This window comes from Salvia splendens, chromosome 11 (genome assembly GCF_004379255.2).
Source record: "Salvia splendens isolate huo1 chromosome 11, SspV2, whole genome shotgun sequence".
NCBI lineage: Eukaryota > Viridiplantae > Streptophyta > Magnoliopsida > Lamiales > Lamiaceae > Salvia > Salvia splendens.
Window position 1 is genome coordinate 15,392,153 of NC_056042.1, and position 21,289 is coordinate 15,413,441.

A 21,289-nucleotide genomic window follows, 5' to 3' on the forward strand; every position below is an offset into this window, starting at 1 on the left:
TTAATGTGTCCTCTGTATTGTGACCAAAATTTAGCATCTTTTGAGGTCGGGTGAATTTATGGTGATTTTTACAAAACGGTCGCGCAGTTCTGCCAGTTTTCTGCCTTGATAAAATGACACTTATTTTCAAGTTTAAAAGTATTATATGATGTATGTATGTCCAAGGAACGTGCCTAATGATGTGATCATGGGTGATAAGTTGAAATATATTACGGTGTGTTTTTCCGTCTTTGTGACGAACTTTGGGTTGGGTTAATTGAGAAAAACGATGAGAGAGAAACGATAGGACATGCATAGTAGTATGGTTTTTGTGGAAGGCTGACTTGTGTTGTCGTTGACAAGGGTGGTTGTGTATTCGTGAACTCGAGGAACGAGAGTTGCCATAAGTTGGATTGTGAATTGTTAAGCGAACGAGGTGGGCTTTCTTTTCAAACCTCTTTATTTTTCCGAAAAATATTATGTGGAGATACAAGGGTGGTTTAACTGTTATGTCATGCCATGGACTGTTTTTGTTATGAGATTGTGTGCCTGATGCCTAGTTCGTATGAGTTTACTCCGTTAGGCTATATGGCTGTATTGTGAAACGAATTCGGGTCCGAGTAGGGCCGTAAACCCTATCGGGCTGTGTACACTGGTGGGATCGTGAGCCGTCCTTGCAAGTCGGCCGGTCTCGTGGGTGAATAGTGTGGCCACACTTTCGTCGCACTGTGATTGTGATTGTTGGATTGATGTGAAAAGTGGGGAGAATATTTGACTGGCCAGTCTATGAAACATTTTTGTGTTCTCGTGATATTTTCTTTACTGCGTATAAAACTCGAGATCACTGGTATGGATGACATAACTTGATAAATGTTTTCGGCATGAGCTCATTGAGTACAACAAGTACTCAGCCCTGCAATTTCTTTTAAAAATTTTGCAGGTTGAGCGAGATGTTGCGGTGGATGTTGAGCTGGCTAAAGACCCTAGGATACGTTGTGTCGTCATACATTGGCGTGATCCTTGACTCTCTTTGAACCTTATTTATCCGCTGCTATGTTTTAAATTGTGTCTTAAGACCTTAATCTTTATGTTTTTGTGTCTGAACATGTATGGTGGTGATGAGTTTTAAACAAGTTTTACGTTGCATTTTAAAAATGGTATTCTTCGAGATTTAAGTTTAATGCTTGTTTTACTTAAATTTTTAATTGATGTATTTCTTAAGTTTAACTTTTCCGTTGTCCTTTTTAAAAGTATTCTTTTTATCTTATGTCCTTTCAAAAAAAAAATAAAACCTTAAAATCTTTAAGTTAGGTTGTTTTCCTTTCTTTAATTCAATTAAGTTGTTCTTTTAAATTGTAATCCATGCATGTCGGTCACGATCGCCGCGTTTGTGGTACCCCTTGTATGGGCGGTCGTGACACTTCTGTAGTTGTATCTTGAGTTCTTCCAACTCTTTAGACTTCATTCGATATGGGGCCTTGGACACCGGTGCCGACCCTGGCTCTAGGTTGATTGTGAACTCCAATTGTCAATCTGGCGGTGGACCAGGCAACGCTTCAGGAAAGACGTCTGCAAATTCTCATACCACAGCAACATCCTTCACTTTTCTTTCTTCCTTCTCATCTCCTTGTAGATAGACTAGATAGGCAGGACGCCCTTTTCTCAACATCGTTGTGGCTTGGAGTGCGTAGATGATGGACGTTTTTCTATTCATCGTGATTCCATGATACACGATTGGTTCCTTTATAGGGGCTCGTAATGTATTTTGTCTCTCTTTACATCGAATCGTAGCAAAATTCGCAGTCAACCAATCCATTCCCAAGATTACATCGACATCTTTCATGGCCATAACTTGTAAGTTGTGCGCGACTAGCCTAAGTTTCCCCATAACAATTTCTACGTTCGAGCATATTTGAGAAATCTCTTTTACCCCTCCCACTGGTGAGCTCACCATTATCATATGTTCAGATTTAGTAACTGGCAAACTTAATGTGTCCACACATAGTTCTGATATCAAACAACACAACAATAGGTGTAACGAGAAGTTCGCCCATGCCTGCCAATTTCCCGTTCTCGTAACTCTCTTGTTCAGTCTTGGGTTGTCTAAAACTTAGCGCATATGCTCTAGCCTGGGAGGGAAGTCTTGGACGGTGAAGTTGTTGTTGTCGCGGAGGTTGATCACGATTCATCCTTGGTTCCGCCGGTGGTGCCCTAGATTGCGGATGGAATCCTTGGTTGTTCTGCCTTGAACCCATCCCCACGTTCTTGCTCGGACACTCTCTAGAGAAGTGGCCATTTCCACCACAGTTGAAGCACTTGGTGGTGTTTTGTATTCTGCATTCTCAGAAATGGTACTTGGAGCACACATTGCATTGTGGTGGTCTGGGTCGGAAGTCACCCCTCTGGCTAGAGAAATTCTGTCTGCCTCCATACTGTGGTCGGTTTTGGGTGGGCTGGTACCTCTTGTTTTCATAGTGGGTCCTGTTCCCATCCCTCTTCCTCTTCTCCCGGGAATGATATGGTGGAGGTAAGGCCAGTGTAGCGTTCTCCGTCACTCTCTCCTTGGGCATAGCTGCCTCAACATCTAACGCAATGCCCAACGATTCTGCATATGTAAGTCTCCCACGACTAGCTAACGCCATCTTTATCTCATGTCCTAGACCCTCACGGAACTTCTCGGCCAGTTTCTCATCAGTATCAACTTGTTCAGGTGCATACTGGGTCATATCGCAGAGTGTGCGATCATATTCTGTCACTGATATGCGCCCTTGGGTTAAGTTATAAAACTCAGCCGCCTTCGCCTTTCGGTAGCTCTTCGGCACGTACTTGTTATATATTGCCTCCTTGAAATTCTCCCAAGTTATTCTACCCCCTTGATCTCGTGGTGTGGTCTTCATCTTGGTATCCCACCAGAAATCAGCTGACCCAGTTAATTGCTAGGTCACACAAGCCATTCGTTCTGCATCGTTGCACATCAGAATCGTGAAAATACGCTCCAAAGCGCGTATCCAACTTTCAGCGTTTTCCAGCTCTCCCATTCCATCGAAGACAGATGGTTTTTGTTTCAGGAACAATTTCACAATTTCTCGGTCTACTTGAGGCGGAGGAGGTGGTGAAGGTGGTTGTGGGGATGTTTGCGCTACACTCTCGTCTACCGTCGTCTGAGGTGTAGGCGCCCGGTTCCCATTCCTTACATTACGTCTTGGCGGCATTCTGATTTATTACCAATCAAACGGGTTATTATCACACTTATTCAAATCTATCAATAGTCATGTTGTGTAGCAAAAGATGTTCGCACAACCGGATAGCAAAAGACATTTGCACGATAGAATAAAGAGAAACAATTGTATCATGGATTAGCAAAAGATGTTCGCACAATGGGATAACAAAAGACGTTTGCACAACAGAATAAGAAAGGACGATTACACAATAGGATAGTAAGAACGATTGCACAATAGAATATCAAAAGACAATGACCCAACAAGGTAGCAAAATTAGAAGTTTCCATAGAAAAACGTTGCCTCCAAGAGGTCTTAGTATCAATCACAACCAAGGAAGAGGGAGCCAAAACGTGGAAATAAAATGAATAATAGTCTAGCAAAACAATACGGTATCAAAACAAGGGGAAAAAAATAAAACAATCTATCCCATGACTATTGTTCCTAAATTTCTCCTTATTTAAAAAGGAAGCCCACCTCAAGTGCTTAATCCGAAATCACTTTCTTTCCCTTGCGATCACGATTCCCTTGCGAGGTCTCACCTTTAGAATTTACATAGAACATATATCAACATACTTTCCAATCAAATAAATAAAATGCATGCACAAGGTGTCGCCCAAGGTGTTCCTAAATTAAAGTCTTTTATCTCGTTTTCTCGAGTTTTCGTTTATTCGGCGGCCGCCCAAGGTGTCGCGTACGACGCCGGTCGGCCGCTTACGCCAGTAGTCGCTCTGATGGCTACTCGTAATTTCCCTCTTGATATCGAATTAAAATCCCAACATTACATAAGCACATAAATTAATCGACGGAAATATTTTCCCTCGCAAAACTATTTATTTTTAAACTTGGGGTAAATTATTCGTAAGTCGATTTATTCTGAGAATTAATAATTTAATCCCCACTATTAATTTAATTAATAACCCAAAGACTTATTTAAAAGGCTCAAACTTAATTATTTCTCACCTTATATCTCCATTTAAATTGAAAAGCCCAAACAAAATTAATTGGAGCCCAACTAACCAAATCCTACCATTTAAATTAAAAAGGCCCAAAACTAAATCTTTTTTTTTTAAAACACAGCGGCCCAATTCTTCTTAAAATATTTTAACAGCCCAAAGATCCCTTTTTTTTCCTAGAGACAAAAGCCCAAAATCATTTTATTCCCCCCATCTTCCTCGTCTCACTCTCTCTCTCCTCTCACCCCCTTCTTCTCTCTCTCGCTCGACACTTTGAAGGAATTCGATCTGGCGACGCCTTCCACCTCCGCCGTCGGTCGCTGCTCTCCGCACGCCGCTGTACTGTCGGGAAGAGCTGCTGCCGACCGCGCCGCTGCTCCGTCGCCGTTCGCTCAGAGCCATCTCTAGCCGTTGCACCCGACGCTGTCGCAGCTGTGCAGTTCAACCTCCGCCGCGAAGGGTGCCGCCATCGGTCGGCCCCAGCGGCAATTCGCGCCGCTGCTGTGCAGTTCAACTTCTGTTCGCACACCGTCGTCGCACACGCCGCCACCAACGCTATCCCCACATTTAATCGGGGCAGTCCCTACTTACCCCGAACAGATACCGCGCAACCCCGAACAACTCCGAACATCCCTGAAACGACCCGAACAAATACCGCGCAGCCCCGATTATCTCCGAAAGATAAGTTCTCATTCAAAAAGTGTTTCTTTTCGTTCTTAGTTTTTGATTCGCAGCAAGGGGGTTTCCAATTCGTAACGTTCGATTGGTTTTGATTGCTATTGATTAGTTCTTTGTTTGGGAGATTGATGCTGAGTATGTGATAAATGGTGCAGAATGCGATAATTTATGTTCAAAATTTGGGTAGGAAATTACCTCTTTGAATTGAATTTGGGTTGTGAAGTTCACAAGGCTGAAAGGCAGGTTCTTGAAGCTGGAGAATTTTGATTACTGTCGATAGCAAAAATTTGATGTTAGATTATGAAGCAGGAGAAAATTTAGATACAAACGATAGAACATAGTTTACCTTGGATAGAAGTTGAAGAAGAAAAATTTGATTGCAGAGAACGATTGGTGAGGGAAGAAATAACTGATTAGAGATTTAATATAGGGGAAAGGGGGTTGAGATACGGGAGAGATTTGTGGAAGAGATGGAGGACGGCTTTTCCCAACGTGGGGAAAGAGTAGGATTCAAATTTTCTTTCTTTTTGTTTCAACGTGATTTTGATTAAATCTGGGTTTGTTTGGTGTTTTATTTGCAGCTTACGGAGGAGGAAAAATTCCATCACGGAGGAGGAAACATCTGCGTAGAATCTTTAATTAAAATTTGAATTAAAGATATTTTATTTTAATTAGTTTAGTTTAATTCACAGCCCATTGTATTTTATTTTAAATTGTGCAGTCCACAATTTATTTATCACAAACTGGATTTTTATATTATTTGTTCAATTTATCCGATCCAACACGCGGATTGAGTTCAATATATTTATTCCTCGCAGAAAGGAATTATTTTAGATTCGCACAGTAATTTATTTCACAAATCTCTAGTCCAGCAATTCCACTCAACAAATAAATTCACCAACAATTAATTCATGGACTTCGCAATATTAATAGCATTGAATTCAAGTACTTTAGGGTTCACAAATTAGGTTTAGAAAAATGGGGCGCTACAGTCTTCTTCCACCATTGTTTCTTCCACCAATTGGAGTGGATTTTCAAGAGTTCCCGACGAATCATGCCAACGCTTGTTTCTACCGTTCGTTTTTCTTGATTCAAGAAGGTATAACTAAGATTTTCTTCTCATCTCCTTCATTGAAACCTTATTCTTGATCCCTTCATGCATATAGTGAGTGTAGAAATCATAGATCGCGAATTTAATCGGTGGGAATTTGTGTTTGCATGAGAATTTTGATGAATATGCGATTGTGAATGAGTTTATGTGAAGTTTGATTTGAATCTTTGGTGAACGATGTGAGTTTATGTGCAAACATGATTATAAAAAACTTTTAAGCATGATTGTGTGTTATAAGCATGAAAAAAAAATGGTGTTTGGATGATTGAGGAAGAAACCCTATTTTCAAAATTCTTAAGCCTGAAATCTGTGATGTCGGATAGTGGATTCCAACGTGCTTTTGACCAACCAAACGATCGAATTTTGACACGATATTTTAACTGAGTTAAATTCAATGTGTTTTTCTGTGTTGTGTGTAAATTTCGGCCCTTGTTGATGAAAGATGAATTTGTAATGAATTTTTGAAGTCGATTGCGCAATTCTGCCAGAAACTTGTCTTCTCTGCCAGAAAGTTTCGTTTTCTATTTGACCCATCAAATGGCCTCCTTTTTATGTAAATTTTGAACTAGACGAAATTTGATGTGTCTTCTGAGTTGTGTAAAAATTTCAGCCTCATCGGACATCGGATGAATATTTGGTGAATTTTTCAAATGAACTGCGCAGTGCTGCCAAAATTTTATGTTCTGACCAGAGAGTTGCATTAATGTTTTGACTGACTAAATGACATGATTTGAGTGAGAATTTATAACTGAATGAACTTGAAGGTGTCTACTGTGTTGTGACCAAAATTTAACTTCATATGAGGTCGGATGGATGTTTGCGTGATTTTACAAACCAACCGTGCAGTTCTGCCAGATTTGTTGTTCTGTGGAAATATTACTTGTTGTCAAGTTTTAATGATTTATATGATGCATGTATGATTTGGGAAGGTATCCTATGACGTGATTATGTGCGACACGTCGAGAAATATTATGGCATGTTTTTCGTATGTTGATGAATGTTGGGATGGATAAATTTAAGAGAATGATAGGACGAACGATAGGACATGCATGATAATGTGAATTGATGGAAGGCTAATTTGTATTGTGGTTTGGCAAGGGTGATTGTGGATACGTGAGCTCGAGGAACAAGAGTTTCCATAAGTTGGTTTTTGTGTTGTATAAACGATCGAGGTGGGCTTTCTTTTCAAACCTTTTTATTTTCCGAAAATACGATGTGGTGTTATAAGGTTGGTTTAACTTGTTATGTCATGCCTTGTTATTTTGTTTGTGAGATTGTTGTCTGATGCCTAGTTCGTCTGAGCTTGCTCCATTAGGCTATATGGTTGTGTTGTGAAATGAATTCGGGTCTGAGTAGGGTCGTAAACCCTATCAATCTGTGTATACTGGTGGGATCGTGAGCCGTCCTTGCTAGTCGGCCGGCCTCGTGGGCGAATAGTGTGGCCACACTTTCGTCGCACTGTGATATGATGACTGTGATTGATGGATTGATGTGAAAAGCGGGGAGATAAATTGTCTGGCCAGACTTGAAATATTTTGTGTTCTCGAGATATTTCTTACTACATATAAAACTCGAGATCACTGGTATGGATGACATAACTATATTAAAATGTTTTCGGCATGAGCCCATTGAGTACAACAAGTACTCAGCCCTGCATATTCTTTTTCTTTATGTGCAGGTTGAGCGGGATGTTGCGGAGGATGTTGAGTTGGCCTAAGAACTTAGGATGCGTTATGTCTTCATACATAGGCGTTATCCTCGACTCTCTTTAAACCTTATTTCCGCTGCTATATTTTGAACTATGTTTCAAAACTTTAATCTTTTTCGTACTGTGTTGAGCAAGTATGGTTGTGTTAAGCTTTTAAACGAGTATTTGCAATGTTACTTTAAAATGTTGTTTACGTGATTTAAACTAAATGGTTCTTTAGAAGTTAATTGGGTTTTTAATATTTATTTTCTCTGCTGCTTCTTTCTAAAAAAGAAAAAAATATATTTATCTTAAGTCGCTTCTAATTATAACCTTAGACTTTTTAACCTAAAATATTTTTTCTTCCTTTAAGCTAATTGAGTTTTCGTAAACTGTTATCCTTGTAAGTTGTCGTTTTTTATCGTCCCTTGGTCACGATCGCCGCGTTTGTAGTACCCCTAGTATGGGTGGTCGTGACAGAGTGGTAACAGAGCTTCGTTCTTTCGCTCTGGTCCGAGAGTCTTCTTTTACCTTAAGTCTAGATTTGTGAACCCTTATTGACTAGAAGCGTCACGAAGGCTCAACATCCAAAGCATCGCGCTCAACCAAAGAAAGTGAGGTATGTTTTAAGTTGTTGCAAGCATGTGAGATCGATGCATGAAATTGGCGATGATATGATGATGATGTTTTGGCAAGTGTATGCATGCGAATGAATGTTATACGTGAAGATGAATTGTGATGATATGATTATGTTGAATATGAGTATGATTGACATGATAAATTAAACACGTGTTATATATGTGAATGTGATGTTGTGATGGTATGATCATGTGAAGTATGAACATGATTGACAAGATGATCTAAGCACGTGTTGTATGTTGATTATGTATTTTTTATGGAGTGATTATATGGAGCATGAGCAAGATCAGTATAATGACTAAGTATGTGTTGTATGTGCGAAAATACCACGACATTAACATGTGAAGATATGAAGCCTTAAGATAATACTCCCTCCGTCCCGTGCTACTCGCACGTTTGCTTTTCGGCTCGTCACAAAGTCCTTACACTATTTATAATTTAAGTTAGAATTAATGCATTTAATTAATATGTTAGTTTAAGTTAAGAGCTCTTTTATTAAGTGATGTCTCATTACACCTAAAATTCTTTTTTAATTACACAAAAAAATCAATCCCAAATTTACGGCCTAAAATGAAAAGTGCGAGTAGCATGGGACGGAGGGAGTATTAAACTTCGAACTACGTGACGAACTTAGGAAACATCATAAACAAACAATGAGATAAAATGTGTTTTAAAAAGAAACTTTCGTTTTCGCGTAGATGGCACGAACTAAACGAACCGCGCTTAAGAGCAGTCAATATAGTGCCAGAATGCGACAAGCAATAGACGATTACCGCCACTACGAGAGAGAAGAAGGAAAACCTTTAAGAGAGGTTGTCGCCCATTTCGAAACCCTGTGGCGAGAAGTCCGCGGGTATCACGCGTCGTCCTTTAGTGGCATAAGACGACTGGTCGAGTTAATGCCCGAGAGCTGGAACTCTTGGATGGAAGCAACGGCCAGTCGGTTTACGTGGTATGAACCACAAAATAAGGTGATGGATGGAGACATGAAAGGTTTTCTGAAAGCCTTGCAGTGTGCTCTGATCGACTCACGTTCTGAGCAACCACCGTCGGCAGAAGATGAGAAGGACGAGATAGTTTGGGAAGAAAAACCCATGATTGAGGTTAAACCCGCGACGGAAGGTGAAGCCACGGCACAAGTAGGGATGATTCCGGGTTTCGAGGGTGATTATGTGGACGATATTATGGATGATGATGAGGACTTCCATTGGCTCGACGAGAACCCGGAAGAGGAAGAGGACTCGGAAGAGGAAGAGGACCCAGAAGAGGAAGAATATATCGCTAGATAGATGAATGTTGTTTTTTTTTCTTAAGTTGTTATGACGATGGAAGTAGTATCTTTTTGCTTTTGTTTCAGATCGAATGTTTTGACTTTCCTTTCCACGTTATCTATGGAAGTTCACTTTTCGTATAACTTTACGTACTTGTGCTTTATCGTTTTGTACGCGTGCATGAATTCAAAGAAGTGGTGTTTTCATAACAACGATTACTCACAACGATGCTAACTTGTGTTTTAGATCAATATGCCACCAAGACGTAGACGTGGTCCAAGAGTGGAGAACAATGTGGGGGAACAGACAGAGGGAAGTGTCGGGAATCCACCCCCACCTCCACCACCACCTCTACCCCAACCAAACGAAAGGGAATACATCAAGGCCTTTCGAAAAGAGAACCCACCCAAGTTTGATGGATTGGGAGAGCCCCCGAAGGCGGAGGCATGGGTACGAGACCTTGAGCGTATCTTTGACTTTATGGGATGCACTGATAAGGAACGTCTGGCTTGCGTGACTTATCCACTGACAGGACCCGTTGATTTTTGGTGGGAAACTAAGAGGAGGACCATGGACCCCGCTCGCCGTGAGGCGCTTACTTGGGAAGAATTTAAGGAAGAAGTGTACAACAAATATGTTCCCATGAGTTATCGGCAATCGAAAGTAGTGGAGTTCCACACCTTAAAACAAGGAAACATGACGGTCACGGAGTACGACCGCGCTCTATGTGCGATGACCCGGTATGTGTCAGAATTGGTAGACACAGACGAGAAGATGGCGGAGAAGTTTCGTTCTGGCCTTAGACCCGAGATAAGGGCAGCTGTGGCCAGCCGCAGGGGAATTCCTTATTCTGAGGTGTTGGGTTGCGCCTAAGATGTGGAGGAAGCACTGCCCAAGAACGAGAGGGTGATAAATCCTACACCACCTGCACCCCCATCGGACTATAGAGACAAGAGAAAGTGGGAGGGAAACCGAGCTCCTTTTGACAACAAGCGGCGTTTTTCCACTTTTCGGCATCCGTAGAACCATGGCCGCCAAGTTGTGCCACATCAGAGGGGAAACCCACAGAGAACACCCTACTGTAATCGTTGTTCCAGGTATCATGTTGGGGAATGCAGAGTTGGAGGCATTCGGTGCTATGCTTGCGGTGGAAACGGACACATGTCTCGAGAGTGCCCAAATAACAACAAAGGAGGAGCGAAGAATGGGCAAGGACAGAGGCCACCGCAACAGCCACAACCGATCTGACAAGTGGCCCCACAACAAGCAAGGGCGTATGCCCTGAAAGGAAATCAAGTGCAAGAGCAACAAGCTAACAAGGGCAAGGAGAATTTCACAGGTATGGGAAAGCTCCAACAACTACCTATTATCGTGCTGTTTGATACGGGTGCTTCCTACTGCTAAGCTTGAACCGATAATGAATGTGTCTTCGCCGGTTGGAGGTTTGATTGATATTGTGAGAACTTGCTCGAACATAGAGTTTGTTTTAGGAGAACTAGGAGTAGTGGCCCAACTTTTGCACATCATGCCTTTGGAAAACGTAGACATAATTTTGGGAATGGATTGGCTTACCGATAACCACGAAACGATTCACTGTAAAGAGAGACAAATTTCTTTTCAAGCCCCGGGCAAAGAGGCGACTATCTTATATGGGATCTCCATGAACCGACGAACCTCCATAATCTCCGCATTGCAAGCAACCACGATGATAAGAAAAGGGCGTCCGGCATATCTTGTGTACTTGAACGGAGAGGAAAAGAAGGATTTGAAAGTGGAAAACGTGGCAGTAGTACGAGATTTTCCCAAGGTGTTTCCCGAAGCTTTGCCTGGACCGCTACCCGACAGACAATTAGAGTTCACTAATGATTTGGAACCAGGGTCTGCGCCAGTATCGAAGGCGCCAAACCGAATGGCCCCTAAAGAGTTGGCAGAGTTGAAGATCCAGTTGCAAGAACTGTTAGACTTGGGTTTCATCCGACCTAGTGTGTCACCCTGGGGAGCGCCAGTGTTGTTCGTTAAGAAAAATGATGGAACGATGAGGATGTGCATCGACTATCTTGAACTCAACAAGATGACCTTGAAGAATAAGTACACACTGCCGAGGATTGATGTTTTGTTCGACCAACTTCGAGGAGCGGGCGTATTTTCGAAAATGGACTTGAGGTCGGGATATCATCAACTAAAGGTCTGATGCGAGGATGTGCCTAAGACCGCGTTTCGCACTCGTTATGGCCATTATGAATTCGTCGTGATGCCATTTGGGCTGACCAACGCCCCGGCCGTCTTCATGGACTCGATCAACTGAGTTTCCACGAGTATCTCGACAAGTTCGTGTTAGTATTCATAGATGATGTTTTAGTATACTCGAAGAACGAGGAGAACATGGATGGCATCTACAAACAGTGTTGGAAACGTTGCGAAAGGAGAAGCTTTATGCCAAGTTTAGTAAGTGTGAATTTTGGTTGACTCGAGTGAACTTTCTTGGTCATATTGTGACGGCAAATGGAATTCAAGTAGACCCAGCAAAGGTCGAGGCCGTACAAAATTGGAAATCGCCGAAAATGTCGAGTGAAATCTGCAGTTTCTTGGGATTTGAGGGATTCTATCGATGCTTCATCGAGGGATTCTCTAAAATCGCGAGACCAATGACACAACTGTTGAAGAAAGGAGTCAAAGTGGTTTGGACGCCGGAGTGCGAGGCGAGTTTAACTTTTGAAAGAGAAATTGACTACAGCACCTGTTCTAGCCGTACCGGCAGCCGACAAGGACTTCGCCGTCTATACCGATGCATCAAAGGTAGGACTTGGTTGTGTGTTGATGCAAGATGGGAAAGTGATAGCATACGCTTCCCGACAGTTGAGACCGAATGAATTAAATTTTCCGACGCACGACTTGGAGCTAGCAGCAGTAGTGCATGCACTGAAAATTTGGAGACATCATCTATACGAAGTGAGATGCGAAATATATACGGATCACAAGAGTCTCAAGTATTTCTTCGAGCAAAAGGAGCTAAACATGCGACAACGACGTTGGTTAGAGATCGTGAAAGATTATGATTGTGGTATTCACTATCATCCGGGCAAGGCGAACGTAGTCGCTGATGCTTTGAGTAGGAAGAACCAACCTCAAATGGCTTATTTCCTAACGCAAGAGGAAGCGTTGATTCGCGAATTCGACAGAATGAGTTTGGAAATTGTAAAAGCGCCCGAGACAGCAGGAGGAGAATTAGCGACACTAGTGATTGAGCCAGATTTACGAACCAAGCTCATAGAAGCCCAACGACGTGATGAGAAGTTGGAATAGTTACGTGCGAAGGTCAAAGCTGAGAAGCTTGATCATTACCATGAGGAGGCGGATAATGCTTTGACGTACGATGGACGATTGTGTGTGCCGAGCCTATGAGACGCTAAAAGATGAGATTTTGAGTGAAGCGCACGACATGCCTTGCACTGCTCACCCCGGAAGCACGAAGATGTATCGAGATTTGAAGTAACATTTTTGGTGGAATGGAATGAAAGGAGACGTGGCGTCATATGTGGAGCGATGTCTAGCATGCCATCAAGTGAAGGCCTTACACCAACGACCATATGGGAAATTGCAACCATTTGAAATTCCCGAATGGAAGTGGGAGCATCTAGCTATGGATTTCGTGACGAGTTTGCCAAAGTCTGCAATTTGGGTGATCATCGATCGACTAATTAAAAATGCGCACTTTTTACCAATTCGAATTACTTATGGCGCGGACAAGTTAGTAAAGCTTTACGTGAATGAGATTGTGCGTTTGCATGGGGTGCCAAAGACCATTGTGTCCGACCGTGATACGAAGTTCACATCAAAGTTTTGGATGAGTATGCAACGGGAATTGGGCACACAACTGAATTTCAGCACTGCTTATCACCCACAATCGGACGGGCAGTCAGAGAGGACGATTCAAACGTTTGAGGATATGCTGCGAGCCGTTGTCCTAGATCTAGGGGAAAGTTGGGAAACCGTTCTACCGTTGGTTGAATTCGCCTACAACAATAGCTACCAAGCGACGATCGATATGGCTCCGTATGAAGCCTTGTATGGCAGGAAGTGTCAATCCCCACTTTATTGGGATGAAGTTGGTGAGAGGAAGATGTTAGGACCCGACGCCGTAAAGGAGATGACCGAAATTGTGCATCAAATCCGCGCAAGGATCAAGGAAGCTCAAGATAGGCAGAAGTCGTATGCTGACGTGCGTCGAACGGAAATCAAATTCGACGTTGGTGATAAAGTGTTCTTGAAAGTATCCCCGACGAGAGGAGTTGTGAGGTTTGGAGTGAAAGGCAAGCTGAAACCGCATTTTGTAGGACCGTATCGATTGGCGTTACCTCCCAGCTTTGGGAACGTGCACAACGTGTTCCATGTGTCACAGTTGAGCAAGTACGTGTTCGACCCCAAGCATGTGATTCATCAAGAGGAAGTGATCCTAACCCCCGACATGAGCTACGAGGAAAGGCCCGAGGCAATCCTAGATCGGAAGGTGCAAGAGTTGCGAAACAAGTCGATAGCATCCGTGAAGGTGTTGTGGAAACACCATGGTCCCGAGAAAGCCACGTGGGAGTTAAAAGATAGAATGAAAGAAAAGTACCCCGAGTTGTTTACATGAGATGGTCAAATTTCGGGATGAAATTTCTGTTAAGAGGGGAAGGATGTAACATCCCAAATTTTTGCGACTTTTATTTTAATATGTCGATTGGAAATTTCATTTATTGAATTAAATTGTTGCTACGGGATTGAGTTTGATTATGTGGAATAAGTTGTCATGGATGTTTTGGAATGAAGTGCTTTATATTTTTTTTATGTGGGGGATCAATTTAAATAAAATTATGCATTTAGTTCTAGCCAAGTAAAGTGGCTATTGTCGGCCCTTCCCATTTATTGGAAATTTTATTCTTTCTTGGATTTGATTAATTGTTTTGGGATATACATCCAAATTAAATCCAAGTCAAATTATCCCTAAATTGTATTACATGAAATTCGAACTCTAGCCTACCATCCTTGGGAGTTTCGAAAATCCCCTATTTAAAATAGGAGGATGAATTATTTTCTTTGATTTAATTGGTGCCTTGTTGACTCCCTCCTTTTGAATTAAATTCAATTAAATCATGTCACATTTTATTTCTTCACCCAAATGAAATAAAGAGTTGAAATAATTCCTTGGCTATTTAAATTGTTTTCGGCCCCTTCTCTATTTTTTTGATGATAATTTATTTGTTTCCTTTTTTTTGTGGAATCCCTTTTTATTCAATTAAATACCATACTAATACCTATGTCTAATTAATTGGGGATGTGAATATTTCCTTTTATTCCTCACCTATACCACACGCCCCTATGCCTTATTTTTCCTTGTGGGAATTTATTTATTTGTTACCTATTTTACGGGAGCCCTTTTCCTACAAAGAAATTACCAAATTTAAATCCTATTCTATTTAATTGAGGATTTAAATAATTTCCTTGTGCATTTCCTCTTAAATTTTCAGCCTTTACCTCATTTTTTTACTTAGAGATTTAATTTATTTTGTTCCCTTGTTTATGGAATATTCAATGTTTTATTTCCTAAATTGTGGATTTATTTCTCTCCAAGTAAATACCAAATAATTCCTTGTAAATTCTCAGCCATAATTTTCAAAAATTATGCCTCTTTTAATTGTGGGAATTTTAATTATTGACCTCTATTTTATTCCCCCACAACTAATTAAATTTTGGAATTAACCTAGACCTATAAAATCACCTAAACTAAACCCTAGCCTCATTTTCTCCCCCAACCCTAGCCGCCCACTCCCTCTCCCTCTCTCTCTCACGCCTCTCCTCTCCCTCACTCTCATCCTCTCCAAAGACTTCTTCTACCATTGTTTCTTGCACCAAATGGAGTGGATTTTCAAGAGTTCCCGACGAATCGTGACTACACTTGTTTCTACCGTTCGTTTTTCTTGATTCAAGAAGGTATAACTAAGATTTTCTTCTCATCTCCTTCATTGAAACCTTATTCTTGATCCCTTCATGCATATAGTGAGTGTAGGAATCATAGATCGCGAATTTAATAGGTGGGAATTTGTGTTTGCATGAGAACTTTGATGAATATGAGATTGTGAATGAGTTTATGTGATGTTTGATTTGAATCTTTGGTGAACTGATAAGGCTAATTTCATGCATGGGTCTAGGGATTTAATTCGTGATTTTACTAGGACTAACGCACGTTTTAAGCCAGGTGTGTGAAGGAATTCGCCAGGTCCAGGAAAGAAGACCAAAAAATCACAAGGTCGAGGAACTGGCGATTTAGTGAACGATTATGAAGAGAATTGCTCGACGGAGGAAGCTCCAGAGTTGAAGGGTAGAATAGAGATTTCTACGAAGACTCAAGGGCTATTTCCGCATCTATAAAAGGCAGAAGCATGCAAGCTGGAGGGATCTTCCCGGGGGAGATCTCACCACAGCCTGTTGCTTAGTTCACTTTCCCACACACACACTTGATACTAGTTTTGAGGAGATCTCAGTTCGCACGTTCGGGTTTCATCTTAGCTTCCGAAATGGTGTAACACCGCTCTTGTTAGGAGCGAAGAAACAATTTATTTTCCGCTTTCCGCATTTTGCTTACTCTGCCGAGCTTCGTTGTTCGAAGCTCGGTTCGCTGTTTTCACCGAATAGTTTCTGGTTTAAATGCAAGTTTGATTTTCCGTTATGGCGATTGTGTTGATTTCTGGTTTGATCGTTTCGCTTATTGAGATTTTGGAGTTTTAATTTGTCGGAGTTGGATGCGTTTCGCAGCTGTTTACTGAGTTATTGCAGGTTAATGGTCAGATCTGGGAGATTGGAGTTGGATTGTGGAAGAATTTTGGTTGGATTTGCTGGATTTGTTGGTTGTTGGGTTCGGATGTCTTGGATCCGGAGTGGATCAAGCATTCTGACGTGAATCTGAGTAGTTTCGATCTGATTTTCATGCTTAGTTTACGTGATTTTCTTTCATTCCGTCTAGTGTACGCAGATCTGATGTTTTTCCGAGTTGCAGCAAGATAACGACGACCAAATCTCTATATTCTGTTCGAATCTCGCCTTTTGCTCAGTTTGTTAATCTGCAGTTCTTTCCGTACTTGCCATTTTTGGAATTATGGTCCCCACCCTCAGTCATATTCTATTTAGCTAGATTAGGTAGTTGTTTACACTGTCTAGGAAGTGGTTATGTTTCTTGTTGTCGAAGTCTGAATTTACAAGTTTAACATGTCCTAGGTCTAGCATTTACATTTTCTGCCTAGGTCTAGAGTTAGTTTAAAATTCTCAACCCTTTTGTTGCGTGGCAGCAGCCATTTGTCTGTCCAAAGTCTCTAAGCACTACTTTGCGAGTCCATCTCTGTGGGATCGACCCCACTTCCCTATACTAATTCATAGTATTCGGGTTGAGGGATTTATATTTTTTGAAGGGGGGTCGATGTGTGTCCAACGACCAAGCACTTTATGTTCTCTTAAGTTCCTAGACCTTGTGCTCTAGTGGATTTAAGGAGCGTGGTGTCTTGACCAAGCGCTTGCAGTGATCTATTTCTGTGCACACTCGATATAAAAATAGAGAAAACATCTCGCTTCAAATGGCGCCGTTGCCGGGGATGGATGGCGTACTTTGTGTTAGTGCCTAGAGTTTTTGGTGTGAATAATTTTAATTTACTTTTTCTTTCTGTTTTCTTTGTAGTACATGAGCAGGAGCTTCCACCGGAGTAACTCGTCTGGTTGGAAATACGGTCAGTTCGTTTGGAAGATCAAGGATACAGCCTCCACTGTGACTACCAGATCAGGGTTCACGACGGGAGATCCGTTCCCGACTGAGTTTTTGAGTGACGAATCTTGGGAATCTTCAGGACGAACAGATCCGGAGTCCCCACCAGAATCGGAAACAGAGTCAGAAACAGGGGAGGAAGAGGAAGTTGAGATGGCACACGTAGCGGACCCAGATCCAGAAATAGGGTCACTAACGGCTCATCTCGATGGAGAACCAGCACACGCAATAGTGATGAACCCACGTCAGAGATCTATTGAGATCAAAACGAATGTGTTAGGTGTCTTGCCAACATTTTCTGGGCGAAGGAGTGAATGCCCGTACGAGTTTTTGAACGAGTTTAGCAAGTTATGTGGCATTCAAAGGAGGCCTAATGATGCGACAGAGGAGGACTATCGCTTGCGCGCGATTCCTTTCACTCTAAAGGGGGAGGCAAATACATGGTTGTTGAGATTACCCCCGGATTCTATCCGCACCTGGAGGGACTTTAAATTGGAGTTCCTAGATTACTTCTTTCCATCCAACAAGACGAACGCTCTGAAGAAGGAGATAGTGGAATGCAAGCAGGATTACGATGAGTCATTGAGCCAATACTGGTCAAGGTTCAAGGGATTGCTGGACGCATGCCCGAATCATCGGATGATAGAGGCAGAGACCTACTCTCTGTTTTATGAAGGGGCAACTCCCGAGTCTAAGGACTTGATGAACTCCTCGAGCGGGGGGAATTTTACAAGAAAGAGAGGAAGTGAGGCAAGAGAGATTTTGGGAAGATTAATCGACGCCAAGAAGGCGTATGACAGTACGAGGAATGCTGTGAGAAAAGGCTCTGTGAATGCATTAAGGGAGCAGGAGGATGACAAAGTTGAAGCAAGGATTGATAGGCTGGAGAAAGCCTTGCTGAATGCTATCGAAAAAACTAATACAGCCGCACCCAGGGAAACGGCTAAGTTGTTAGGTCCAGCAGATAATCAACCCCAGCAATATTACGGACCTCAGGAAGGTGATTACCAGGCCCAGGCGAACGCGATGGGAAGTTGGAATCCTGATGGAAGTTGGAACCAAGGAAGACAAAGAGATGCACCCTGGAGGAATCACCTGAACTTTAGATGGTCTGAAAACGAGCAAAGCCAGCCAGCACCCCAACTGAGTATACAGTCCGCACCGCAGCCCGAGAGGCAGGGTAACTGGAGAAATCATGAGGGGCAAGGAAATTGGAACAACCGTAATCAAGGAGATCACTCGACCTGGGGAAACAAGAATCAAAATTATCAAGGGAATTCTTATGTACCACCACATCAAAGGAATTTCCAAGCACCTTACCCAGGTCAAGGAAGTAATTTCAACAACAATCCAGGAGGTCAAGGGCACATTCGCCCAGGCCAAGGAAGTGGAACAAACCAAAATATAGGGCCATGCCCTAGTCAGCCAAGCTCTAGACCAAGGAACCTTGATGAGATGATTCACGACCTCGTTAGTTCCCAGCAGCACATTCAGAACAATTTACAGTCGAACAATGATGTGGTCCACAAGCTTCAGGATGCGCAGCAAGAACAGAAGGCGGCAATGGATATGTTGGCCAAACAGTTGTCTCAAATAGCTAGGTCCTTGAGTGATATGCGGGGAAACGAGGGCAAGATTCCTGCATCGGTAAGACCACCTGACAAAGCCAATATTAGCCAGATCACGCTGAGATCTGGGAAGGAGTACGAAGGGCCGGTCATGAGGTACAGAGAGGTCACGACCCCCATTAAGGATAAGGAAACAGAGGAAAAAACCACTGAATCAAGAAACTCGGTTGAAGGCAACCCTGCAGTTAGAGATGAACTTCAGGCAGGAGATTTAGAGAAACGGCTGCCCAGGACAATCGAACCATTTTTCCTAGATCCAGAACCAGAATTGGTAGAGAAAAAAGGAGTCGATGAATCTTCAGCAGGTGAATGTTCCGGAACCGGGAAACGACCAAAACCTTTCCCAAACCGAGGAGAGGCAAAGAAAAAGAAGGATGAGCCAGTGGATCTTATGGATATTTTCGGGAAACTGGAGATAAATCTACCCTTCTTACAGGCTTTGAAAATGCCAGTTTTCAGCAAGTTCATTAAAGAGTTTATAGCTGGGAAGGCTAGACCTAGTGGAAAAATCTTGATAGGCGAGAATGTGTCCGCGGTAATTCAGAAGCGGAGGATGCCTTCGAAATGCAATGACCCAGGTATGTTCACCTTGCCTATTTCCATCGGCGATGTAAAAATTGAGCATGCTATGTGTGACTTGGGAGCATCCATAAATGTGTTACCCCTGTCCATATACAAGAGGTTAGTGGGAGTAGGTATGGTGGATACGAAGGTTGTGATCCAATTGGCGGACAGGTCATGCATCTGCCCTGAAGGAGTGCTCGAGAACGTAATAGTCAAGGTACACGACTTCCTGTACCCGGCTGACTTCCATGTGATTAAGATGAGCGATAATGAGTCTGTAGAGTCTGGCGGAGTATTATTGGGGAGACCTTTCCTACGAACTGCTAAGACTATCATTGATGTCTTTGATGGTACTATCTGTCTCGATTACAATGGGGATAAATATACATTCAGCATAGATGAGGCAATGAAGAAGCCACTTGATGTTGAAAATATGCATTCTGTAGATATCATTAACCCCTTGGTCCAGGAATACCTCGAGACTGAATTAATGCAGGGACAGATTGAGAACTCAGAGATGAGTCATGCTGTTGATAAGGAGGTGGCCAGTTGGTGCCAAGCAATGAATACGAGCAAGTTGTCAGATGAAGAGCTAGCAGAAGCAATTCTGGAATTTTGCACCAAGCCCGAGCTAGCCAGATCGAGGGAGACACTTTATGGGGCAAGCAAGGAAGATCTTCTTGGATCGACTAAGGGGATGACGACTGGAGCTGCAGAAAAGAACCCCCTGCCCCAGGAAAAAGATGTTCCCAAGAAGGAGTTGAAAACACTTCCGCCAGGCCTAAAGTATGCTTACCTTGAGGCGAATGAGACTTTTCCGGTGATTATCAACAGCAACTTGATCAAGGAACAGGAAGAGGAGCTGCTGAAAGTCATCCGAAGGAACAAGAACGCTATTGGTTGGACACTTTCTGACTTGGTAGGGATTAGCCCTGATCTGTGCATGCATCACATTCGATTAAATGAAGGAGCGAAACCCTGCAGAGACCCTCAACGCAAATTGAATCCCAATATGAGGGAGGAGGTATTGAAGGAGGTATTGAAGTTGTTATCCCTAGGAATCATTTATTCCATACCAGACAGTGAATGGGTTAGCCCAGTACACATGGTACCCAAAAAGTCGGGAATCCAGGTTGTCAAGAATGACAAGAATGAGTTGGTACCGACCAGGCTAGTCACCGGTTGGAGGATGTGCATTGACTACAGAAAATTGAATGAGACAACCAAGAAAGACCATTTTCCCCTTCCGTTCATTGACCAGATGCTGGAGAGATTAGCATGCAAGCAATATTTCTGTTTCTTGGACGGATATAGTGGGTATTTCCAAATTTACGTGGACCCCGAGGACCAGGAGAAGACAACTTTCACGTGTCCGTTCGGAACGTATGCATATCGGAGAATGCCGTTTGGCCTTTGCAATGCACCAGGCACTTTTCAACGATGTATGATGAGTATTTTCTCAGACCTGCTGGAAGATTGCATCGAGATCTTTATGGACGACTTCACTGTATACGGGGACTCATTTGATTCATGTCTGGCGAGCTTGGATGTAGTGCTGAGAAGATGTCAAGAGAAGCACTTGGTTTTGAATTTCGAGAAATGCCACTTCATGGTCCCTGAAGGAATTGTCCTGGGGCATGTAGTATCGGAAAGGGGCATACAGGTGGACCAAGCAAAAGTGGACGTGATATCGAAACTGCCCCACCCGACAAATCAAAAGGAAGTGAGGGGATTCCTAGGTCACGCAGGATTCTACAGGAGATTTATAA

The 21,289-nt window shown here is 42.6% G+C and overlaps 1 protein-coding gene and 1 long non-coding RNA gene across 2 annotated transcripts; one reads left to right on the forward strand and one right to left on the reverse strand.

Moving 5' to 3' along the window:
• Positions 1–3,704: 3,704 nt before the first annotated feature.
• Positions 3,705–5,245, reverse strand: LOC121755494. The gene is made up of 3 exons (XR_006040758.1): positions 5,178–5,245; positions 5,027–5,101; positions 3,705–3,739 (listed from the first exon to the last, which is right to left on the reverse strand). It is a non-coding gene; the product is annotated as an uncharacterized LOC121755494 (long non-coding RNA).
• Positions 5,246–9,791: 4,546 nt separating this feature from the next.
• LOC121754497 lies at positions 9,792–10,412 on the forward strand. The gene has a single exon (XM_042149845.1). The coding sequence runs from the start codon at positions 9,792–9,794 to the stop codon at positions 10,410–10,412; it is 621 nt and encodes a 206-aa protein (XP_042005779.1).
• Positions 10,413–21,289: the final 10,877 nt, after the last annotated feature.

What these genes read in the sequence shown, in the direction of transcription:
- LOC121754497 (XM_042149845.1), top strand. Translation starts at nt 9,792, where the DNA reads ATGCCACCAAGACGTAGACGTGGTCCAAGAGTGGAGAACAATGTGGGG.